At 32.0% G+C, this 27,107-nt stretch overlaps 2 protein-coding genes across 2 annotated transcripts; one reads left to right on the top strand and one right to left on the bottom strand.

The window, feature by feature from the left end:
- Positions 1-18,062: 18,062 nt before the first annotated feature.
- Positions 18,063-21,261, top strand: LOC112010063 (protein POOR HOMOLOGOUS SYNAPSIS 1). The gene is made up of 8 exons (XM_024042403.2): positions 18,063-18,441; positions 19,285-19,401; positions 19,651-19,716; positions 19,846-19,949; positions 20,061-20,263; positions 20,343-20,401; positions 20,601-20,628; positions 21,023-21,261. Exons 1-8 carry the CDS (start codon positions 18,163-18,165, stop codon positions 21,079-21,081), a joined length of 915 nt encoding a protein of 304 aa, XP_023898171.1. The 5' UTR covers positions 18,063-18,162; the 3' UTR covers positions 21,082-21,261.
- LOC112010071 (peroxidase 5) lies at positions 21,219-22,925 on the bottom strand. The gene is made up of 2 exons (XM_024042412.2): positions 22,540-22,925; positions 21,219-22,395 (listed from the first exon to the last, which is right to left on the bottom strand). The coding sequence occupies exons 1-2, from the start codon at positions 22,765-22,767 to the stop codon at positions 21,574-21,576; spliced, it is 1,050 nt and encodes a 349-aa protein (XP_023898180.2). The 5' UTR covers positions 22,768-22,925; the 3' UTR covers positions 21,219-21,573.
- Between the last annotated feature and the right edge of the window lie 4,182 nt (positions 22,926-27,107).

Below are 27,107 nucleotides of genomic sequence, written 5' to 3'. Positions count from 1 at the left end.
CTGAATAGAACAAATAGGACTAGAGTGGACTGAATTAGACCAAAGTGAACTGAGTAGATTTAATGGACCGAATAGGACCAAAGTGGACAAAATGGACTGAATTGGACCAAATTGGACCGAAGTGGACCAAATAGAACCATATCGAATACAACTGAATAGAACTAAATTGTACTGAATAGGACCAAATAGAGATGGGTGCTTTAAATCATATAACATGATTCATTACAAGATTTTGAAAGGAAAGTGAAGTGGTGTACAAACAGGGGGAGAGAAATCTAGGTTAATACTATCGTGGGGAAGAGAAAGAGAAGCCTTGATACATTAGGGTTTGTGGAGTTCCACGCACATATATACACTTAGATTAAAATTCTATCTCAGACCAAAAAAAAAAAAAAAAGTCTCGTTCCATCAAAAAATAAAATAATAAATTATTTTAAACAACATGACACCATATTCAACTTAAAATTTGTGAAATACTAAATTTTCACCATCAAAGATCTCTCCATTTTGAAACCAAATGGAGAGGATCTTAATCCATGTTGGAAGGACTTTGCTATTTGTAAAAGGGTCTAATTTTGTTTTAACCCGTTCCTTCATTTTTACATCAAAAGGGTCGGGAGTTCAAGGTTTTTGTTTTTTTTTTTTTTTTTTTTTTTTTTTTGTGTGTACAGTGAGATGAGAGTGTATGTCAACTATCATTACTCAATGAGGAATATTTTGCAGAGAATTCCAGATAAAGCAATAGAAAGAAAATTTTGTAATGAGAGAATTTTCTAAGAAGAGATGTTGTGTTGTTTCTAATAGTTTGAACACGCAAGCATAGTTGCATTTAAACACTATTTACTTTCTTTTAGTTATAATTTTAAAAATATTGTTTACTTTTATTAGTTAACTTAATTTTTTTAATTTGAAAAATTATAAGAAAGTAAAGTTAATGGAAATTCATTAACAGAGACTTTAATTCAATAAGTTTAAAAATTAGATGTTTTAATTGAACAAAAGTAAAGTTAAAAATCTAAAATGAATTATGGTTAAACTTAGAGGGTATAATTTGCATTTTTACCTTTATTTTTTTTTATCATCACACTTTATTTTATTATATAAGGATTTAAAAGTCAATCTATATGGCATATGTTATCTTTCCTTCTCTATAGGAAAATGAACAAAGGAAATATACACTCAGGTTTTTCTTTGCTCACACTATTTTTCCCTATAATCAAATATAGGTGCATTTAGGTTACATTTGTTTTGTTTTTAAAAAATTTCTACGAATTAAATTTTTTCAACTTTAAACTTTTTAGGGAAAACATTTTATTTTCATGTATTTGTTTGTGTTCTTAAAAATGCCCTACAAATTATTTTATGGTATTTGATGTAACGTAAAATAAAATAAATCATTTTTCATTTTTTATTTTGGGAAATATAAAAAATTTTGTTAACAACTTCAAAAAATACTTATTAATATTAATACATAACAAACAAATCAAGCTTAGAATATATATATATATATATATTTTTTTTTTATAAGATATACATATTGAAAAATATTATTTTATTATTAACACATATACCTTAAAAACATATATTTTCACTTATTACATTATCCTCGTTAAAACATATGCATCTGTAACACTTAAAATAACCATAATATTACTACCATTAAATTTACATATAACCATCCAAAAACGCTTAACATTATTCCATAACACATAACCATAATACTACTATATCATCCAAGTTTTAATACATAACCATCCAAACCACTAAACATTGATATATAATACTAATATCATCCAAGTTTTGGTTAACTTTCCTTTCCTCCTCAATAACCTTTATTCTTTACTATTTTTTGACTTTTTTCCCTCGGCTGCCGTTTATGGTGTTAGCTTTGAACTAAGCCTAGCCCAAGCCCAAGCAAGGTTGAATTTTTTTTTTTTTTTCCAAAGCCCGTAAACTCAGCCCAATTAAGTTTTAGCTGAGCATTCAAGTTTGCTGTAGCTTAGTTTTTTTTTTTTTTTTATATTTAATATTTAAAAAAAAAAAAAAAACTAGCCGTAAGGGTATTCACATTAGTAAAACTAAAAAAATTTATTTTTTAGCAAGTTAAAAAATTACTTTATACTAATTTTAACACCTCATTTCACCAAAATTAATTAAATATTCTTTCTTTATTCTTTTTTTACCAGTTTGTACTATAGTAATGTGAAAATGTGATCCCACGTAATAAACTAATTATTTTTTTTATCACTTTGTGCTACAGTATGACAATTTACTGTAGCCCAAGCCCAAGCAAGGTTGAATTTTTTTCCCAAAGCCTGTAAACTCAGCCCAATTAAGTTTTTGCTGAGCATTCGAGTTTATTGTAGCTTGGTATTTTTTTATTTTTTATTTAAAAAAAATCTAGCCATAAAAGCATTCACATTAGTGGAACTAAAAAAAATTATTATTCAGCAAGTTAAAAAATTACTTTATACTAATTTTAACACTTCAATTCACCCAAAATTAATTAAATATTCTTTCTTTATTCTCTTTTACCAGTCTGTACTATAGTAATGAGAAAATGTGATCCCACATAATAAACCTTTTTTTTTATCACTTTGTGCTACGGTATGACAATTTACTGTAGCTAGTTTGTATAAATTTTTAACTTTACCACCACCACCAATGTAGGATACTTTTTAGTATTTTGGGGTGCTGAAATAGTATTTAAAGTATCTTATCACAACTAATGTGAATGCTCTAATTAGGCCAAATTGACTAGAATAAAATTTTGGATACAATATTTTCATAACAAAACTTAAGGGTCCATTTGGTTTGGGGGTGAAACAAAGAGGATGGCAAATAGAGAAGAGAAAAATGGAAAAAAAAAATAATAATAATTTTATGAGTGTTTGGTTGGAGAGAATGGGAGATGAAAAATTGTTAGGGCCTAATTGCTTTCTCCCTTGGCCCACCATAATTTTATCTCACCAACTTAGGGAGAAAATAGAGGAAAGAGAAATAATTGTAGTCAATGATTGAACTACCCTCTTCCTCTTACGTGTTGTACGTGCCGATTGCTTTTTTTGTTTTTTTGTTTTTTTGGTGATGCTTTATTTGTTTTGCTCTTATTCTTTTCTTTTCTTTTTTTTGGTATCCTCTTTCGTGTTATACGTGCTGATTGCTTTTTTTTTGTTTTACCCGGGGGATGCTTTATTTGTTTTGCTTTTATTCTTTTCTTTTTCTTTTCTTTTTTTTTTTTTTTTTTTTGGTATAAGTAGGTGTGAAATTTTTTAAAAAAACTTTTTTTGGCATGACTTTTTTTTTTAATAAATTTGGGTAATTGCCTTTTTATTAGTTGTTATGACTTATGTCAATGATGAGCCAAAAAAATCAATAACAAATTACCACTTAAAATTTGTCGTAAAATTATTATGAAAATATTTTACTCCATCGTTTATGTTGGTGCAATTGCATTTGACGCCTGTACTACTGGGACTGGCTTTTGCCTACCTATCGATTGAGTGCACATCTCACTGGGTGCCTGTATCATCCACTAATAATGGGGGCCCCTTCCACCTCGACAAGCATAAAATAAATTGACACTCTAAAGTTTTCCGAACTCAATAGATAGCATACTTCTAATGCTTTTGACTAGAAAATAAGTACAATACTAAATGGGAGATGAATAAAAGTGGGGTATGTATAATTGCTGCAAAGGATTTGTGTCGGGATAAGCATCAAGATGCCAATAGTTTCTTTCTGCATCAAATAGCGAATTTAGATTTGGCTAATTGGTGCTTCTCAAAAAAAAAAAAAAAAAAAAAAAAAAGATTGGTTAATTGGACATAATTTTTTTCCTTTTTTTTTTTTTTGGTGTGAATTGGACATGAATTACAATTAAAATTAAAGTTTAACCCCGTTATCAACAGTTGCTTTCTTGTTCTATTGCTTTTTGTTTTTTGTATTTTTTTTGGCGTAAATATACTTTTAGTCCCTACATTTTGCATCTTTTCTATTTTGGTCCTTACATTTTCAATTCATCACTTTTAGTCCCTAAATCAATTAACGTGTTCTATTTTGGTCTTTACCGTTACTTAGTAGAAATTGCTGATGTGGCAAATAAAGTGCACTGTTGACACATTAAATGCTGACGTGGTAATATTAAAAAATGTCACGTCAAAATAAAATAATGATTAAAAAAGACACATAAGCATCCACATCAACTTTTGATTTTGAAAATTAATTTATCTATTTTAACAAAATAAAAAATGGGAAAAAAAATTAGAACCTAAAATACATGAATTTAGATCTGCCATCCTCTTCATCAAAAAGGCAGAAGAGTACAAACCCAAAAAAAAATCATACAAACCCAGAAAATCAAACATAAGAACACAAGAAAATCAAACCCAGAAAAATCATAAATGAATATTGTACAAACAAAATCAATCCATTTATGTATATATACATAAACCAAATTATCCAAAACAAATCAATCCACATATACCAACACAAACCTAGCTCAACCATACCAACACAAATCAAAATTAAAATTAAAATTAAAACACAAACCCAGATTAAACATAAGAACACAAACTCAGATTTTCTAGGATTTTCTTACCCTTTCTTGTCAACCAAACACAAACACAAACTGATCTTCAACAAGAACACCAAAACATCTCAAACCTAGCAATCAACAATCAACAAACCCACTCCAACAACAAACCCACCCTTCGACCCACCACCGTACCCAACTAACCACGGCTTCACAACCATCACCACCACCACCAATTTTTGTTTCACAATTACCACCACACCAATCTCAACCTCTCTTTAAACCCAGATCAAAACTATGGAAGGTTGTGGAGAGGGGAGGAAACAAGGAGGGGCGAGCAGAAAGGGGAATCAGGGAGGGAGAGACACCGGTCTGAGACAGAGAGACCCACCGAAAGAGAAAGACATTGATTTAAGCCACATAGAGAGATAGCAAAGCACCGATCTGAGCGAGGAGCTTGAGGCATTTGGGTTTGGGTTTGAGCAAAATCAAGAGTTAAAGCGAATGAGTCAGTCAGATAAAGGAAAAAAAAGCACCACAACCAGTTGTGGTGGCAGCAATGGCGATGAACAAGGAGGTAGAGCTCAAAGCTTTTGGCCATGAACATGATTTGGAAGAGAGAGAAGAAGCTTTGAGTTTTGGAAGAGAGAGGAAGCTTGGAGAATGTTTTAGAAGGGTTGGGGGAACCGGTTTTTGATAATTCATGTGTATTTTACGTTCTAATTTTGTTTTTTTCATTTTTTATTTTGTTAAAATAGATAAATTAATTTTCAAAATCAAAAGTTGATGTGGATGCTTATGTGTCTTTTTTAATCATTATTTTATGCTGACGTGACATTTTTTAATATTATTTTATTGGCCACGTTAGCATTTAATGTGCTAACAGTGCACTCCGTTTGTCACATCAGTATTTTCTGTTAATTGAGTAACGGTAAGGACTTAAATGGAATGCATTAATTGATTTAGGGGCTAAAAGTACTGAAATGAAAATGTAGAGACCAAAATGAAAAAGATGCAAAATGTAGGGATTAAAAGTGCATTTACGCCTTTTTTTTAATATATTACCTTGTTTGGTCATATATGGTTTGGGTAATAAGGGTATTAAGCATTAGCATCCAAAGATGTAAAAAAGTGTCTATTATATATACATCTTCAAAACCTATTTTATCTATTTTACTATTTTATTTTATAACTCACCCAACATCTCAGTTTTTATTTTTACATACACTTCATTAAAATAATATAAACTATACCAACAAATAATATAAACAAATCAATGATCTCTCTCTCTTCTCTCTTTTCCTCTCTCACTCTATTAAAATATGAGAAATGATATGTCCACAACATTTTTACAACAAATCCTAAGTGGCTGAATGTTATTAGTTATTATTATTGGGGCAAAAAAGTAATCTTAGTGTTAGGTTCAAATTTGAATCAATAACAACTAACCACCTGTGATTTGTTGCGAAAATGTTCTAAAAATATTGTGGATATAGCATTTCTCTTAAAATATTAGTTTTTTATTTTTACAACTCATGAACAGTAAGGTTGTATATATACAACCTTACTATTCACGAATGCTAAAAAAATTTACATACACATATTCAAGTAATGCTCTATTTTAGTGTCTTGGTTACTAAAATAGCAATTGAAATTTTTTACACCCTCAATACTAAATGCTCTTATTGCCGAAAGGCCTCAAATCAATCAACTTCGTTAAAGTAACCATGCATGGTTGATAACTTGCATATATAACTTGTCAAGGTAATTTTTTTTTTTAATTTCTTTTATTTTTTAGGTCGTAGCAACTAGAGACTTTAGCAAATCTTAGGGTTTTATTGAAGCTCTTTTGCCAATTAAGAGAAGTTCCTAGAAAAAAAAAATTGAAAATAAATACAATTGCAAAGTCTTTTAGGAAATTCTTAACTTTATGTTTTTAATTAGATATATAGTAAATTCACATGAAAACTTGAGCTAAACATTATTAGTAATATCTTCTCCAACAAAATACGTTATTAGTAACAACACATCAACTGTTTAGCAAAAAAAAAAAAAACACATCAACTGGTTTAACCAACCACTTAATATTGTAGTATTATAATTTACAGGATAATTTCATAAACAAAATCAAGAGATAAAGAGAATGGGCTAGTTAGAGAAAAAAAAAAAAAAAAAAAAAAGCACCACAACCAGTTGTGGTGGTTGCGGTGATGATGAGCAAGGAGGTAGAGCTTGAAGCTTTTGGCCATGAACGTGTTTTGGAAGAAAGAGATCTCCGTTTTTGGAAGAGAAAGAGGAAGCTTTGAGTTTTGGAATGATAGGCCAAACGCATATTGACCCCTTGTGATTTAGATTAATTAATTAATTAACCAAGTTATTAATTAATCAAATTAACATGCAAAATGCATGGTAGCACAAATAAATCACCAATAACTAAATATGCACTGGAAAATAAATTAACACAGTGATTTTTTTATGAATGGGGAAAACTTACGCTAGAAAAACCCCACCGAGTGATTTTCAGGTCACCACTCTAGAAATTCCATTATTATCACAACAAGCAGTTACAAGTAAAGGAATCCCAGTACCTTATACCAACTTACAGTTGAACCCTTACCCCAATACCCAATTAGATTTGTTCTGTAGTGACAATTTCTCCTTTTGATGCACGGCTCCCAAGTACGTGACTTATCAATTGCACGGATCCCAATACGCGACTTCAATCACCAACTAAAGAAGGTTGTTGGCTGTAAAGTTCTTCAGTTCATCCATGATGAAGATCAAGAAGATGCTTGGTCACAAAACCCTATGGTGCACATACACAACAACTTTTTCAGAAGAAATGAATTAGGGCAAAACTTTGTCTCCGGTCACAATTTGCTTGAGCAGACTTTGCTCAATGCTTGTGTAACTTGTGAACTCTTTGGCCCTTAAAACAATCCTTTTATATGTCTAGAGTTAGGAGAAAAGAAGGCCCAAAGACATATTTACGGATTCCAAGAAAATTAGATCAGAATTCTGAATTTCATAAACCTCGACAAATAGGAGCTGTCGAGCAGGTGTCGAGCACAAGAGCTGAACAGCTTTAATGAACTTACACTTTTTCAGCTTGTTTCTTGGACAAACTTGATGACTTTAACACTTGATCTTGAAACCTTGTTTCTTGAAGTATTAAAAACACCTAGAACTACCCAATTACAAGTAAAGTGTGTTTTGTCAAAGGATTAGCCAATTACATAAAAAAATGACATATGTTCTTAACAAGTGAACCACATATGTCCTAACATGGAAGATAGAGGAAGGTTGGAGAATGTTTTAGAAGGGTTGGGGGAACCGGTTTTTGATAAGGAAGTTTTGGGTTGAAGTTTTTTCTGAGTTTGTGTTCATGTGGTTGAATATTTTGGTTTTGTGTTCTTTCTTGTTCATGTTTAAGATGAGACCAAATCTAAATTCATGTGTATTTTAGGTTCTAATTTTGTTTTTTTTTTTCATTTTTGATTTTGTTAAAATAGATAAATTAATTTTCAAAATCAAAAGTTGATGTCGAATCATTATTTTATGCTGATGTGGCATTTTAATACTCCTTCCGTCCCACTTTTTTTGTCCTCTATTCAATTTTGAGATGTCTCAAAATATTGTCATGTTTCTAAAAATAAAAGTCATTATTTACTAATGTTCCTATTATACCCCTATTAATTTACTAATTCAATTTTTTGATAAATTTTTTTAAGGGTAGTTTTGAAAACTTATTCATTTTTAAAAAGTAGACAAGACAATAAATGATGTTCCTTTATAAAGTTTGACTTTTCAAATATGACAAAAAAAGTGAGACGAATGGAGTATTATTTTATTGGCCACGTTAGCATTTAACGTGTCACAGTGCACTCCGTTTGCCACATCAGTAATTTCTATTAAGTGAGTAACGGTAAAGACCAAAATGGAACGCGTTAATTGATTTAGGGACTAAAAACGGTGAAATAAAAATGTAGGGACCAAAATAGAAAAGATGCAAAATGTAGAGACTAAAAGTACATTTACACCTTTTTTTTTTGGGTAACAACACTCTCACTTTTTAAAATAAAGCCCAATCCCTTTCAATGCTTAGCATTAGCCCTTATACTTCAGATTTGAACTCCTTTTTAAATAAACTTTCGTCCCACACACTTTAAATAAAAAGGGTCCACTAGCATGCCATAATATTGTCCTTTTTTGCATTTTAGTCCTTACTTTCTCATATTTGCATTATGCCATCATGCTTTGTCATATTTTCCTTTTTGGTCCATAAACTTGCCATATTTGCATTTTAACTCAAAATTTTCCTACATTCATATTTTGACCCCGAATTTTCTCCAAAATTTCATTTTGACCAAACACTTTTTGATATTCATTTTTTGACCCTGATTTTTTTCCCAAAATTGCATTGACCCAAAAATTCTCAAAATTTTATTTTGGACCTCAAATCTTTCTAAAATTCCAAGAAAGCCCACCAAATTTTCAAAAATTACAAAGAGGCTCCTCAACCCTTGGAAAGTTGTTTGAAAGCACTTAAACAACTTCCAAGGTCTTTTAATCATCTTTAAATCCACATTTTTGCTTGCCTTTGTTTAAGATAATTGGTTGGAAACTTGTTTGATGTTTATACTTGTAGCTTTGTGTTTACCTTTTGATGATTAAGAGCATCCACATTGGTGAAGCCATAAATTTAGCAATTTGGCACCACAAACAGCTACTTTATCTATTTTACTTTCTCACTTTGCAAAACACCCAACATCAGTGGCTTTATTTTAGCTTTCAATATAATAAAATAATATAAACAACACAATAAAATAATATATTTACTATAATAAAATAATATATTCACTACAATAAACAACAATCACAGCCACCGACATCGCAACCGCAACCGCCACCACCACTTCCACCACAACTGCCGTCATTGCCACCGCAACTGCTACATAATAGTAAATAATTTGAATAAACTACTAAAATTATTTTTTTTCTCTTTCTCAAAAAAATTATTTTTTTCTCACCAATATTAGTTAGTAATAACCTACTACTTAAGATTTATTGTGAAAATATTGAGGTAACATTTCTTAATTTTAATTTCTTATTGTTCTTTATTTGATTTTTCCCTTTATCTCTTTATTTGTTTTAATCCATACACATTTCTTTCTTTTCTTTTTTCCTTTTTTTTTCTCCTACACACCTGTATACTTCCTCTTCACTCTATCTTCATTTTCGTTTTCGTTTTTGTTTTTCTAATTTAGCTCTCTCTTTCTTTCTCTCTTACTTTCACACACACACATAGAGATCGGTGGATAACAAAGGCTAGAGAGAGTTAGCCTTTTAAATCGACGTTCATGAATTCCACCACGTCCTCTCCACCACCACTCGTCCTCCCCCTAGCGTGGCTCAGATGAGTCAGATTTGCTATCTTTTCTTTTTCTTTTTTCTCTTTTTATCGTTCTGATTTGATTAGTTTTAAGATTGTGATTTGAGTTTGTGTTTTGATTGTGACTGAGTTTAGATAGAGATGTTCCAAAGAGAAAAGATATAGAATGGTTGAGTGGAGGAAGAAAGAAAAAAAATGAAAGGGAGAAGAGAGATCGATGAGGTCGGCGCTGGGTAGGCGAGATCGGCGAGTGAGGCGAGGTGGAGGAAGAGAAAAAAATTTGAGTGCAGGACGCAAAGAGTGGAGAAGTGAAGAGTGAGGAGAGAGGAGCAACAGAAAGAAATGAATAAGAAGGAGAAAAAGAAAAGAAAAGAAAAGAAAATATTAAAATATTCAGACTAGTGTGAATGCAACAATTTTTTTTTAATACCTTTGAGTTATAGTGCATAGTCATCTCTGGTTGTGCACTGTAGCTGAAAAGCCAAAATTTTTGGTTTTAACTCAACCAATGCAATCTCAGTTTTGTAATTGGTGGTGCTAAAAATAGCAATATGACTTTTTAGCACCATCAATAATAATGCTTTTACATGCTATGCTTGAGTGCTTTTTGCTTTGATATTTTGATCCAACATTTTCTCCAAAATCGCATTTTGACTCAAAAATTTATCATATTCATGTTTTGACCCTGGTTTTTCCTAAAATTGCATTTTGACCCAAAAATTCCATTTTGGCCACAAATCTTTCTAAAATTGCAAGAAAGCCCTCTAACTTTTCAAAACTTACAAAAAGGCCCTCAACCCTTGGAAAGTTATTTGAAAGCATTCAAACAACTTCCAAGTAGAGATGGTAATGGGGCGGGGCGGGGCGGGTAAAAGGGATGGGGTCTTCGCCCCCTCCCCCCTCCAGCATGGTTTTGTCTTAACCTATCATCGCCCCGCCCTGCATGACGGGGAAAACTCTCCAGTTGTTACTACTCCTTGGGATGGTGTGTGTGTGTTTTGCAAATGAAAGAGCATTGTTGAATCAATTCATTGATCATTACGATACTAAGATTGTGTTTCTGGCAAGGATGAGCCGGTGTTGCCCAGCAAATATCCAAAAAATGAATGAGAGGATGCATGAAGATGCAAAATACGAATTTCAGTCTCTCAATTCAAATGGTGTGCTATAATAGCTTCTTATCCCAGAGAACCAAACCAAAAATTTTTGGAGATGACAAATGTCATTGATGTAAACCTCATAATCAATGTGCACAAACTTTTCCCACCCACGAAAATTAAGTGGTATGCTCCAAGTTTTGATCTGTTTTGAGAGATTGATTTAATTTCTTATTTTGTTACAACTTACCAGTAGTTCATTTATAGCAGTTCATTTATTTTTTAACTTTTTGTTATCTCTACACTACAAGAAAATTGCCTTATTGCAACAAAAATTTTTGTTGCAATAAGTTTCATTTTGTTGCAATAAACCTCTATTGCAAGAAAATTTTTCGTTGCCAATTGATGCGATAAAGTTTGTGGCAATATAATATACTCTAATGGATTAAAAATATAGTAATTAGAGTAATCATTACTATGCTTAGATTGTAACTTTCTATAATTGATTTATGTATAATATTTCCATATATTTTCTATCAAAAAATTACAATTAATTATAATTGTACAAAATTAGCTATCGCAATATTTCCAAGGCCATATAAGCTACAATTTCCTTCTTATAAAGATTTGAAGAAGGCTGAAATGAGGTATGTTATTTTTACTAAATGATAAGTTAACTATCTTACTACACAACAGCTTGCTTGCAACTTCAAATAGGTATTTTGCTATTCTTTTTCTCACCAATTGTTTTTGTGTCCAACATTATCTTTTCGGCATCCAATGATGTATTATTATCGAATGGGATGGTTTCATTTACTCAAAATGTTGCCCTTGCTCATCTAGATCATCTAGTATGATAAGATTATTTCTATGAGTCATTTTAAAAATTTGAAAACTAACAAAAATAATGTATACAAATAATGAAGTAGCAAGTATATAAAAATAAAAGTTATGAAAAGATGTTACTCAATCAATCGAAATTTGAGACAAATAGATTCCACAGTTCTACACTTCCACTCCAATATGAAGAAATTGATTTTAGGTTGAAATAAAATAATAAAATATAAGATTGTAACTAACTATGACTGAAAATAAATGTTTTTGCGAAAATTTTGTAACAATTGTTGTTATCACAATATTTTTACAATTGTTGAGGTCTCAGTTTCTTATGGTTCTTATTAAAAAAATGCTAAATCCACAACATTTTCAAATTAATTTCACAACAAATCATAGGTGATAAGTTACTATTGATGGATAAAAAAGTGATATTAGTGGTGGGTCTATTTTAAAATCAGTAACAACTTGCCAACTAGAATTTGTTATGAAAATATTATGGAGATAGTATTTTTATAAAATAAATAATAAAATATTTGACTGAAACTTACCATGGCTGAAAATAAAGGTATTGTGAAAATATTGTAACATTTGTTGTGTTCTTAGACTTCTTTTTTGGTTTAGTCAAATTTGGTGAGCCAAAATTCACTATTTTACACACAATTTTCTTTTATTGGTTTTTTGTTTGTTGTTTTTTTTTTAATGCATAGTTTAAAGTGTTTGTCCCAATTAAAAACCAATAATAATTTACTACCTATAATTTGCTGTGAAAATGTTGTGGACATAGAATTCCTCAAAAATAAAATAATAAAATATCATAATAAGGCCCCCCCCCCCCAATAGCTAAAATAAATATTGAGAAAATATTGTGACATTTATTGTATTCCTGATTTTTTTTTTTTTTTTTTTTTGTTTAGCTAATTTGTTGAACCAAAATTCATTGTTTTATAGTTTTACAAACAGTTTTCTTGGGTTGAATTTTTTTTAACACATTGTTCAAAGTAATATATATATATATATATATATATATATATATATATATATATATATATATAGTTTTACTAACAAAAAAAGAAAGGTAGAAAGTATTTTTCTACTCTATGTTTGGGGTAGTTTCATTCCCCCTCCCCTCCCCTCAACTTTAAAGTTGAATAATTTCCTCATTTATATTTTGTAGACAAGCATATAGTCTCCGCAATCACTCTCTTATTTAAACTCTAACAAAATCTTATGGTTCCTAGAATATTTCATTGTGCAATATCTAAAATATCTCACTAAATTTTAATGTCCCAAAAAATATCCTCGTGTATTTTGAGTTTATGTGTTAGTCGTACTTAGAAAGTGAAAAAATTGTGATGTATGCTATTCTATTTGTTTCCTAGAGAACAGTAATTTATTAGAGGATTAAATCTTCTTGATTTATAATTTTATTTAATAGAAACTTCAATGACATCTGTCTTTTGTTATCTTGTTCTTTTTTTTATTTGCTTACTTTCTTTAGGAGGTGTTCATTAAAAATTAAGTAAGCTAAATGTCATAGTTAAGTTCATAAAATAAGATGATAATGGAGAAAGTATGAATAACAAAATATTCATTGCAAATGGTTGTAGGTATTTAATTTGATGAAAAGTTTCACTTCTAGCATATGTCATCATTTATTGCAAAAATTTAAATATTGTGACAGTGTCTTATCAAAACTTAGTTATTTATTGTTAGAAGATGACAACATTTGTTATTAATCTTAGTAGAATTTTTTCGTGAGTAGATACCATCTTTAATAAATAGGTTATAAGAAATTAATATAGTAAATAAATAGTCATATGTTAAATAACAATTCCAAATTTAAGTACATGATTTTATACTACTTAAAAATTTTCTATTTTAAAATTTCTCACTCAGGAGGCAGCACATGCCTTGCACGTACGAACCTTACTAGTTCTAAAAAGTGAGGTGTTGAAAACTTATTTAGAACGTGGTCCGAACAAAAAAGTTTCAGATCGTTATCTGGTCCAAGGGTCCACAAGTTCACAAATCCAACAATTCAACATTACCATATTTGATATTTGTATGTTTCTTTATTTATTATTATTTTAATAAAAGTGTCTATGTATCTATTATTAATGGATTTAATTATTATTCAAACATTTAATTGAACAATTAAAATTAACTACTATGCACTCTTGGCAAAATGGTCGCTCTACAAGTGTAAGTATTTGGAGGATTTATGGGACAATGGCCAAATTCAAGTTTCTAAGAGAGAGTTTCACACACATATATACTTAAATTAGACTAGAGTAGAATTCTATCTATAATAATAATAATAAATTTTTAGTATGGAAGGGTCTATGTATATATTAATTAATTGATTGAACTATTATTTTAATATTTAATTGAAAAATAAAACTTATAGTATGGAAAGAAAGAAATTTTAAATTAAAAAAAAAAAAAAAAAAAGCAAAGAAAATTGATTCAGCACAAGCTGCACAAGGGCCCCATTTGCTCCAGATGCTAGTATGAAACAAATACTAAATTTCTGTTTGAATATCGTTTATTTAGTTGAAAACTGAAAACGCTCTAGCAAAATAATTTTTAAATGTATGAATAGTGTCGTAGACCTATTTTTAATGAAAAAATTGCTGAAAAAAGAAGTTTGTGGGTCCCATGCATCCCGTGAACAGTGCATGGAACCCACTGATGTGATAGAAAGCCACAAAAATACGCTTCTCCAAAAAAAAAAAAAAAAAAAGTTGTAACGCAGACGCAATCCAAATGCGTACAAAGTGCCTCACTAAGCTAGACACACACAAGAACTGGTTTTGTCATATTATGCTACAATCTAATATATTTAGTACTAGTACATACCAATACTAATAACTTTGAGGGTCAATAAAATTACGAATGCGATCTTTCTTTAATGTTTCTTTTATTACTTAGCTACTCTTGACAAACACTCACGGAACAAATGCACTCCTCAATTGGAGTTAATCCTTGATTGAGACCACCAAACCATGCCATTGAAGAATTCTCCACACACGAGAATTCTATCAAGCCATCATCTAATCTTCATGACCAATTAAACACATATATGACTAAAAGAGCATTTAGAGGTCCCCTCTCTCCTACATGGGTATAAAGATTATGTTAAAAATGAAATACCAGAAAATCAAAGGCATATATTGTATTAAAGTAAAAAATAACTAACATGTTATAATGCACGTACCTCAATCTACAATATTGTTGATTATAAGAATAATTTTTTTATAAAAAAAAATCTACAGAATTGAATTGTTTTGTTTTGCAGGAATGGTTTATATGCTAAGTATGTAACAAACTTCTCTAATAATGACACATCCATCATCCCACTTTAAATCAAACAAACCCTCATTATATTCTAGTAAAACCATAACACATGTTTTTGTTTCTAGGATAAACTTTATTAACCTACCATTAGTGTTTGTGTTTTTAGTTGAATTCATATTATATTTAAGTTACTTTTACATGATTTTCCATTTTAATGAATCACTTCTCTCTCAATAAATTATTATTTGGTAAATTTACTTGTGTTCAAGAATTAAGCTTTTACTTCATTACATGTAAATGTGCAATTTATAATTTTTATTTTAGATTAAAATTCTTTTTATTTGACAAATTACCAAACACAAATGCTTGATTTTCAAATTCTTTAACCGTATCTGGCACCACACCTTACCTCTTTTTCTCGCTTAAAACCTATAGCTCATGTCCTATAAATATGAGCAATGACCACTACCCACACACAAAAGCAAAATCCATAGCCAAACAACTCAAAAAAATGGTGCCTAAGAGTGTGGGAATGTTGAAAAGGAACATTCATTGGATTATTAATGAAATCAATAAGTTGATCGCTGATGCACCCCATGCAGTTGAAGAAGAAGATAAAGCAATATCTATAGTGCTTCGAGCTCATGTTGGTAAGTTCTATAGTTTTCTTCTTTTCTTGTTCTTTATATACTAAATTGTTTTCCTTTTTAAATTTTTAGCTCAATGTCCACTAGGAGACAATACTGAGCAGATGGAGCAATATCTCCAAGAAATTCGTGAAACAATTGGTAAGTTTCTTTAACATTTTTTGATTTAATTTCTTTTTTTATCAGTTGTTACAAGTAGTTCATTTAATTATAGTAGTTAATTTATTTTATAATCTTTTTTTATCTCCATTCTAACAATTGGAGAATGGAGATAAAAAAGATTATAAAATAAATTAACTACTATAATTAAATGAACTACTTGTAACAACTAATAAAAAAAAATTAAATAAAAAAATGTTAAAGAAACTTACCAATTGTTTCACGAATTTTCTAAAGATATTGCTCCATCTGCTCAGTATTGTCTCCCAGTGGACATTTAGCTAAAAATTTAAAAAGAAAAACAATTCCGTAAATAAAAAACGAGAAAAGAAGAAAACTATAAAACTTACCAACACGAGCTCGAAGCACTACAGGTACTACTTCATCTTCATCTTCAACTGCATGGGGTGCATCAGCTATCAACTTATTAATTTCATTAAAAATCTAATGAATGTTCCTTTTCAACATTCCCACACTCTTAGGCGCCATTTTCTTGAGTTGTTTGGCTATGGATTTTGCTTTTGTGTGTGAGTAGTGGCCACTGCTCATATTTATAGGACATGAGCTATAGGTTTTAAAAGGGAAAAAGAGGTGATTTTGCTTTTGTGTGTGAGTAGTGGCCATTGCTCATATTTATAGGACATGAGCTATAGGTTTTAAGAGGGAAAAAGAGGTGAGATGTGGTGCTAGATACGGTTAAAGAATTTGAAAATCAAGCAACAAAATAAGAGTGGTGTAATAATTTGATCATACTATAGGTGTTTATAAATTTGAAAATTGCATGATATTGTGATTGATATAGACAAGCAAGTTTTATGCCTGCTAAAAAAAATACAAACATCATTTTGGTAAATAAAAATATCATTCAATAATTGTTTTTAAAAGTATGTTTTATTAGAGAGTAGCATTTTTTTTCCCCATTTATATAGACTAATAAACATGGTATCACCCTAGGGGTATCAATGTTGGACCCAACCCGTGAATACGACACGAACCCAACATGGATTTTGCCGGGTTAAGGTTAGGTCTTAGTAGGTTTGGGTCATAAACGGGTTAACCCAAAAGTAACATGATAAGAAACGGGTCATAAGAGGGTTAACCCGCATGACTCGCAATAGACACGTTTGACATGCCAATTTATTTGTGTCAACTTAAAATGACCAATTTAACACAACCCGTTTAACTTGTATAATAAACAAATATTCATTTTATTTTAGATTTGTCAAATACCTTTTATATCCAACCTATATTTTAAACTTAAAATGAAAAGTGAGCAATAACAAAAAACTTACAAGTATAATTGGAAATTGAAATTTTACAAATTTTACGTAGCCTAATATATTTAATTGGAAATTGAACTATATTATTTTGAATGTGAGTTGAAAACTTAAAGCGTATGCACTACTTTTGGAATGCAAAAAATATTTATTTCTAGATGGATATTATATTTAATACTAAGCAAGTTGAAATGGGTCGTGTCACATTCTTGTCAATCCAACATAACTTGTTTATTAAGCGTGTCAAGTGGGTTGGTTTAGGTTAGTTTGCCTTATTAACAGGTCGGCTTAAGGTTGAATGATTATGACATGACTATTAAATGGGTTGGGTTAAGGTTGAGCTATTTAGTTGAATATCTCTACCTTGACACGACATGAAACTGACATGCTAACTCGAGTTGACACCCCTAATCACCCATTGCCATTAAGTCAATGAATCCACGCTAAAAACCTATATATATATATATATATGCTATGTCAATAATATTTTTACAATAAATCTCAAGTGATAAGTTGTTATTGTCTGTTATAAATGGGCAAAAAAAAGTAAAAATTAAATTGTGGATTTAAATTAGAATTAATAATCATGTATAATTTGTTATGAAAGTGTTGTGAAAATTGAACTTATATTTTTTTAATCGTAAAAAAAAAATAAAAAAAAAAAAACTTATGGAAACAAAAATTGGCGCGCAAGTGTAATGCTGAAAACGGGCTGGACCAGGCCACTCTCCATTAGCCAGTAATTAGTCTATGACTTGAGGGAGGTTAAATCAGTAAATTACCATATTCTATAAGTACCTCTCGGACCTGTAAACCATTCCCAAAATTCAAAATTTCGAAGTCCAAACAGTTTCCACAAGTAGAACAACCAAAGCAAAGAGGAAGAGAGAGAGAGAGAGAGAGTTAAGATCTCCCTGTAACAATGGCAATGATCCCTATACCGAGCGAACAAGTAGAGATCCCCATTAGAGAAAGGTCTGAGCAGTGGCAATGGGAGATTCAGTTTTCTCGCTTCTTCAACTACCCTCCTCTCTCCTCCACCTCTCCCGATCTCATTCCTCTCCCTCCCAAACTCCGTAACCGTCCTCCTCAAGGCACTTGGATCTCTTCCTCTTCCTCTTCCTCCGCCTTCCTCCGCCTCCTCAACGATCCTTCCAACTCCGACGTCATCCTCACTGTCTCTTTAAGAGCCAAGATCCTTGTAACTCCTCCCTTCTCTTCTTCTACAACTTTCTTCTGCTCCAACTTTCAAAATTAAACCTATTTTATTTTGAAACCTCACGTTTTAGTTTAATCTCTATTGATTTGCATTTGCACGCTAATAATCACAATCAATCGGCGGATTGTGAATTCAGTTCATTATTTAATTAGCTCCTATAACTTCTGCTCCATTTTTTTTTTCAATTAATTCTGATTTGATTTTTTCAGGAATTTCCCGCGCTTTTGGATGATCTACCTCTAACTTCTGCTCCATTTTTTTTTCAATTAATTACGAAATTCAAATAATTAGATCATCCAAACTTCGTTTAAATCTAGGGGATTATGCTGTGTTTGTTTATACGATTTAACATTTCACGAATTTCCTGCGTTATTTGAAGCACTACCTATAAGAACTTATACGATTGCGGTTTTTGTTTAGGCTTCTGATGCTTTTATGAATTGTTATCTCTCTCTCTGTTTTTTTAATAGAATATATGGATATTCAATTCTTGGTTTATGAATTCCTTTCCCATATAATTCATGAAAATTCGAGATGCCTTCTCTTTAATTCTAATCTAATATCTTTCAAATTCAGGTGTATAAGAATAGTAGCATTCTGTGTTTTAAGCATTATTTCTTTATTTACATTGCAACTTTTCAAGATTCTTTAGGTCATGTACGGATTAGTTGATTACCGCAAAGTAATGACATGGATTACATCGCAACAGCCAAACAGATTTTTATTTTTTGTGTAATTGTAAATTCCATTTTGTTAATTTTTTTTATAAAGCGCATATGATATGTTTGAACAGAACTTGAGTTATGTGGTTAAAACATGTTGCAGGAACAGCACTATGTGTCCAAGCTGCACTTCACGTGGCCTCAGGTCTTGTGCGTTGCTGGATTTCCTGCCAGGGGTATAAGGGCAGTTTTTGTGAGCTACAGGGATCAAGTAGGCGAGGCAAGTTGCTTAATTACTCTATTTGTGTACCATAGTCACTCAATTTTGAATATGTTAGATTTTTTGGGTGCTAAGTTGTAAATGCGTGATAGACTGACTGTATGATGGATTTATGATTGATTCTTTATGACTTCAATAAGAAATGTTCAAGTTGTTTTGCAGACGTAATTAGTTTATTAGAAAACGTTGTATTTTAGAGTAGTTCTTCATTTCTCCAAGCCCATTTAATTATTTTCCGCGTCTTTGCAGATCCAGAAGTTTGCTTTGCGATTTTCAACAATTTATGAAGCAGACGGATTCATAAATGCTTTGAAGGTGAAACCAATGAGTCTTTATAATATAGATAATCATCATAACTTCTTGAAGCCAATGGCCACACTAGGTTTACAATTCTTTTCCTCATTCTCATGCACTGATGGTGTCATGCTTTTTTTCATCTTTCAGGAGATCTTGAAGGATATGAGGGATATTCCACCTCTGAATAGTGACTATGGCTCTGAAATTGTATCGCAATCTGAGTTTATGTCTTCAAATACACACCCGGATAGGTAAAATAGAAGACTGCTGTTGATTAATTTGGTCATTCCTATAGATATATATGAGTGTATGTCAATATATAAATGTGAGAGAATACTGATCAAGGTTTGCTGTGTATGCAGTGCTTTTGAGGACTTGAATCTTATGACTTTTCCTGAAACCTATACTCCTCAAATGTCACCAAGCTTGAAAAATGAAATTGAGCAACACTCATCTAACCAGGAAAAGGAAACTACATTCACTCACAAGTTTGAAGGAATTCAAGCATCATTGCCGCCCAGCTTCACAGCATTACTGACCAACTGTTGTGCTGAGGTCTACCAAGGTAGATATGTTGCTCCAGTTAAACAAGAGAAACTTCTGATTCTGCATGATGACTCAATTTCCTTGATTGAAATCTGTAGGTTCAGGTTCAGCCCCATCAAACCTCTGTGAGGAAGTTGATCTCAAATCCCAAATTGTGGTATCCTTCTGAATTTTTGGTTTGATATTATTGACAGATGTGTTTGACAACCAGCAAAATAAGCAGTAACATGTTGCCTATTATTTCATGGGTGGCTTGGAAATTAAAGACCACTTTCGAGATTGCACTTTTCCTACTACGCAAGATTTATGATCAATTGTACTTGTGATTTATTGACGTATTTTGATGTTTGTTGCAGAGATACATGGAAGATTCTTCCTTCCAAGGTAAGTCTATTTTAAACTTAATCCTTAATTAATCACAAACTTTTTAGCCTGGTATACTGAAGGGAGCTTACTAAGTTCAAGACAGGGTTTATATAAAGCAATGAGCAGTATCCTCTATGAATGTACTGAAGGGAGCTTGATCTGAGCATAGCCGGCAAGACTATTCGCTTTGAAGCTATGTGGAGTCATTCATAGAGGATGCTGCTCATTGCTTTATATAAACCCTGTCTTGAACTTAGTTTTTAGTCTTTATATACATGCAATTCAAAAGGAAATGCACAAGCTGCTAAAATATGACTATTAAGCACTGCTGTCAATGGAAAATTTTGTTTCATCAACTTGTTATTCAAGATGATCATTTGTTAAGGGGTTTTATTTTTCCTGTTTTTGCCAGACATGTTGATTAGAGTGGAGAAAGTTATCAGCGAAATTGGCGGTGATTTGACACTGTAGTTGTACGTGGCTTTCCAAATGAAGTCTAGAGCAGAATGCATTTTCATTCATTCCCCTGCAATGGAAGTTGTATATGGCATTTGATATATACAGGCTAAACCATGTTCATATTCTCCCCTACACCACCACACCACACACCCCCCCCCCCCCCCCCCCCCCCCCCCCCCCCCGGCGGTTGTTATAATTTCTCAAAGATATTTGCAGATAATGAAGTTGCTTGTTGAAAGTGGGTTTCACAAATAATTGAAAATCTTGGTAACTAGGGTATTTTTGCTCTCTGAAAGTTTGTTTGCATATTTTTTCTTTGACTGCAAATATCTTCCATATCATTTCTCTTTGTTCTACACTCACAACGTTCAGCCTATTATCATTTCAATGGAGTAATAAAATCCAACCAGAAAAGGAAAAAAAAAAAAAAAAAACCACTGTAAGATCAACTACAGAACCTGTCCAGGCCAGAATCCATATGAAACATCCAAAACTATATTAATATTAGTTAACAGCTCGGCAGTTTTTCCTTATCTCCCCTTGTTCTCCAGTGAGTACATCCACCCTCCCAAGCTGATTCATAGCCATTGTGAACTTTTTAGACCATTCTCTTTGATCAACTGCCATTCTCTGCACAATCTCACTGGTCCTAGGATGAAAAGCCATTGCCTGATCTGATTGAAGCAGTGACCTCCGATGTAACAGGTTGATATAGAATGCATTGTCCAGAATGACTGGTGTTACCTGATCAAGGTCCACCAAGTTACCTAACTCATCAACAAAAAAGCCACCTAGGCCTATTTTACCTAAGAATTCTGCAAGTAATGAGCCTCGGGCTGGGCATTTGCGTGATAGATAATTAGCATGTGCGTCGTCCAAGTTAGGGTCTTTGGTGTTAGTTGAGCTGTGATTATAGAGCCTTTCTGTAATGAATTTGCAGTGGGACTTTCCAATTGAGTGTGCACCGGTTAGGACAACCATTTCTTCTACTGTCAACCCTTTCCTGATGAAGCCTTCTGTTATTTCATCAACAGATGATTTTGGACCAAAGATGTTACCCAAAACATCAGCAGAACGGGAAGAGAGACCATCACGGCGGCCAGCAGGGACAGGATAGTTGGATAGACCAGAATGCACTACAGCATCCCGGGTTGCAAATGCTAATATATCGGCACAAGATACAGTTGCAGGGCATTGTTCCTCAATCTGGTCCTTGATCTCATCAATTATTTCTAGGCCCCGGATAGTTTTACCATTGGCTGGTGATTCTTTCTCAACAGGTTCATCAGATGGTGTTGAGTCCAACAGAATTGAGGCATCGCAGCCCTGTTCCATACATATGTAACCAAAATCATGTTAAAACTCAAACCAATAAACATGAATGCATGTCAGGGAGGCTACCATTCTTCGTTAATACACAAAAAACAGTTCATGATAAATTGATAATTGATAAAGAATGCTGGAACTTACATTCACAAAGCAGTCATGGAAAAAGAGGCGGATGAGACCAGCGGCGAGGCCTCTATCTTCACTGATGGCATTGTCAACAACATCAGCCACAATTTTCTCCACTTGGGGGCATGTGTTATCATAGAATCCAACATGTAAGCTGTTTCCGCCAACAATAATTGCCTCCGAGGCATGGAGCATGAAGCAAAAGATGAAGATTGTCACGATAGTAACGCAGCCCAATGCCATGTTAATGTTAGATTGTGGTTGTTTAGAAAATGCCCCAGAAATTTTCAAGTTGAAGCTCTTTTTTAAATATTATAACCAAACCCGCGTTGTCCTGAGCATTTTCACAGGCTTTAATGCTGGAAGATGGTTATAGTTGTTGCATGTCTTTATATAGAATTAAGGTATGAATAAACAATTGGTTCCCTTATATTTTTTGTCTTTGAAATTAATTTTTTTTTTAATTTCTAAAATAATTTTGAAATGTCCCTTTAAAACTAGAATTTAATCTATATATATATTCCTAGAAATAATCAGATTTTAATAGTCTTTGAAAAACCGTAGGGCCTCTTAATTTTTGGTCATTGCCAAACGAAACACAAAGAGGCAATGGCCAACAGTAGCCGGTAACTGGATTTTGTTAGGCTGTTGTTTGAAAGAACTATGAAGGGTTATGCCAGATGAGAAAGGTGAGGTCCTCAATAGCAAGCTTGAGGTTTGAATTACTCCTATAACAGAAAATTAGAAATACAAAAGGATGCAGGTATTGTTTAAAGATAAAAGTTGTACAAAGTTTAAATTAAATTTGGAATTTTCTCAAAAATAAATAAATTTGGAAGTCTAACCAAAATTACGTTTTTTTCTCCCTCAATAGTTATAAACTTAATGAATTTGGAGATTTGAACCATACTTGTCTCCATTGGAAACACTTCAAAAGCAAAAGGGTGTTAGAGCTTTTGGTTACTTTTAAGTTTTTGTTTTGCGTTGGTTGGTTGTTACAACTTACAAGAGACATGAAGAGACTCTGGCAATCGGCAATTGGCAATTGGCAAGGACACTGGAGCTTTTCATTGAGCTCAACCCATGGCTTGAGTTCAAATATGTAGGCCCAAGCAGTTTCGGGCCGAGTGTGGCAATTGGGCCCAATTCACAATCCTAGTGCCCATTTTGTAGTACTCTAGAGGCAGTTGGGTATGATATTTTAAGAAACAATTTCAGTCTTTAAATAATATTATATGTATTTTCACACACTTTTTCACTCACACATATTTTCAAAAAATACAAACTATGTTACTAGAACAACGTTACCAAACAAGCCCCTAATTTCTGGTAGCTTATTAGACAAATATGATAAGACAAAAGATCCAATTTTAGCTTTCATATTAAATAAGAGTATATGAAAAAAAAAAATATAAAAATTAGATAATTTTAAAAAAAACCTAGTTTTGTTATAATTAAGAAAAAAAATAGAGAAAATGCTTACCAAACCAACACACTAGCATGATTTGATGGACAAGGGGTTTTGGATACTTCTGAGTGTTCTTCAGCCCATCTAATAAATAATATAAAAAAACTAAACCAAGCAACAATCTTAAAAATAAAAATAAAAAACCTAATCTAAGCAAGTATGTGATCGACAACCTCAAGCAAGTGTTACAAGTTACAACATTCAGTGGCTTTTAAAAAGTTCCAAATTCTGATAAGAAGGCAGCAAAATTGAGTTGTGTTCTAACTTCTAAATGGTCCTGTTATGTTGACTAATCATTTGTCTTCATATTAGCAATGTCTTGATCTCTTCTTTTCCATCAATTGTAATGTCTCCCCAAAAAAAAAAAAAAATCAAATTGGATTAGTTCATTAGATGACCTACCTGTTTGTTTGATAAATACCAGTAATTTGCAGGAAAGAGATTTGAAAATAGTATATATTCATATGCAATTATTGGATCCTACTGCGACTCTGTGTTAATACTTAATACCTGTGCTTTTCATTTGATATGCACAAAGACCACATGTTTTTAATAAAAAGTAACATTTCAAAACCATGAGATGCTAGGTGCTAACCAGTTAGCTATAATGCTCTAGAAAAATCATGCCTTTATCTTAAGTCTTAACTCCTTAAATAAATAATAATTTTTTTAAAATGACAATGTATAACCCCTTTTTCTTTTCTTTAACAACCTTTTATATTATTTCTCAATTTGAGGATGACAATTTTGTCCTACTTCAACTTGCCTCATCTCATGTGGATTTTTCCTACCTTAATGGTGGTTAGGCGGAAATGATTTACCTCGCACCCCCACACGAGACAATGATGAGTTTAAACTTTCCTACCCACTCCACACTGCATATATTTACAAAAATACCCCTGTTACCTTAAGACTTTCTGTTTTTACTAATACTGTCTTGTTAAATACTTTGGATTATATTATTGAATTCTTTGTAAAATTAGTTTAATTTGATATAATCAATTTAATTGCAATTTTAAGCATAAAATCAAAATATTTTATATAATTGCGGCGGGGTAGATTAACACGAGGTGAGTTTTTGCAAGGCAGGGATGAAAATAATTTTTTTTTAATAAAAATCAATCATGTGGTAGAGATTCAAATTTTGACCAATGAGTTTTGTTTTGTCAAACGTTGATATTTGTCTACTTTAAAATTAGGAGAGCTGGCTAGACCTCAGTGTAAATAGAGCTCACCATAGCATTTCCTTGTTAAAGAAACTTTAATGAAATACTTCTGCGTCTCTATGTTGCTTTGAAAAGACATTTTCCCCCTTTATTCTATAGCTAAAGATGGTGCAAGGTCCAGTTTGAGTGAACCTTCAAAATTCAAGTTGCTAATAAAGTAGTGTAATTCAAAAGATAAAGAAATTAATTACAAATCAAAATCAGACCAAAATAAGTCTCTAGAGTCTGGACCCAATGAGAGAGTGCAACGGTTGTGTCCCAGGAGTAACACAACACAATGATTGATATCTATTTTCTAAATCCAACTATCTCTGCCGACTAAGGAAAAAGAAAATAGGCGAAGAGACACAAAACCACAAAAAACACAAAATGGCCAACTATCCATGACCAGGAGACGGATTAAACAAAGGACAGTAACTGTTTCCAGCTTACATGAATTAGGGGTGGCAATTCGTGTTCGCGTGTCGGGTTCGTGTCGTGTTAAATTATGAGTATTCGACTACATAGGTTAACACTAACCCGACATGTTAATTAAACAGGTCAAGATTCCTTAACCCTAACACGACCCATTTATTAAACGGGTTAGTCGTGTCGACCTGTTTATCATATTTTATCAAAATGAAAAAAAAATATTTATGAAAAAACAAATAAATATTTTTAATATAAAATTCAGAATTAATGAGTAACTGAATAATCATTCAAAACTAAATTATATCCCAATATCATAAATAATCAATCACAATATCTCAAAGAAAATAAATCACAACAACTAATAAGTTTATATACCTAGAGTTTGAAGAGTAAATTGGTAAAATATCATTAATTAAACGGGTCAAACTGGTTTTATGTGTTTAACACTAACCCAACCCGTTTATTAAACAGGTCAGCTATGTCAACTCGAATATGACACGAACCCATTAAGCCTCAACCCATAACCTGCTAATTTCGTGTCGTGTCAGGTTCACGAGTCGTGTCAAATTTTGCCACCCCTAACGTGAATCATGAATTTACGCCTTGTGACTTGTGAGATGGTGATTGATAAAGATAGAAGTAGTAGCTGGACATTCCTCTGCCTATCTTTAAACATTTAACTAGTTTAACTAAAAAATAAAAACATTTGACTACCTAAAAGTGAACTTGGGAACAAAACATGTACAGTCTAAGTGCTTAGGCAAGGCTTAAATGTGCGTGTTTCAAGGTTCAAGTCCAGTTAGAAAAGGAAGTGTGGTTCTGCCTTGCTTGATCGATAGAGAATTAGGCTCGACCGATCGAAAATCGCAAGTACAACTTTTTCTGCAGAATTTTAAACAAGACCAAGCTCGCGAAAATGTTTAAGGTTTCATTTAAACTTCTACACATATAAAAGAAAAACCCTAGTCACGTTTTTAAAGGTGCTGAAGAAGACTTGTGTGTTACTCTTTGTGAGATTTGAGAGGTTTTGTACTTTCTAACTACACAAGAATCTACCAGAGCTAAAACTACAATCAAGCATTAGTAGAACATAGTTGCTGCATCAAGATCATTACTAAGAGTGATCTAAAACATTTGAGTGGGATCTCAAAGTCACAAGTAAGACAGCTTGTGTTGCTGTAAATCCAAGAAGAAAAGGAATCCGTGGATTCGGAGCTTGCACATGGTCGTGTTAGTAAATTACTACTGGAGGTAGCTTTAGATTTAGGATTAAATTTTTTTAAAAAACTTCAATTCTCTCATAGTGGATTTGGTTTACCTTGAGAATAGTTAGGTCAAATCCTCCCCAAGTTTTTACCTTGAAACGATTAGTTTCATTGGTTTTCTTGGGTCATCATATCGTTGTGTTATTTACTTTTCTGCATATTTGCATGATATGATTTATTTGTGTTTAACTTAGATCTGAAAATTAATCTAAG

This window comes from Quercus suber, unplaced genomic scaffold (genome assembly GCF_002906115.3).
Source record: "Quercus suber isolate HL8 unplaced genomic scaffold, Cork oak 2.0 scaffold_43, whole genome shotgun sequence".
Lineage (NCBI taxonomy): Eukaryota > Viridiplantae > Streptophyta > Magnoliopsida > Fagales > Fagaceae > Quercus > Quercus suber.
Note: the sequence above shows the minus strand (reverse complement) of the source record. Positions and strands in the feature narration are given on the sequence as shown.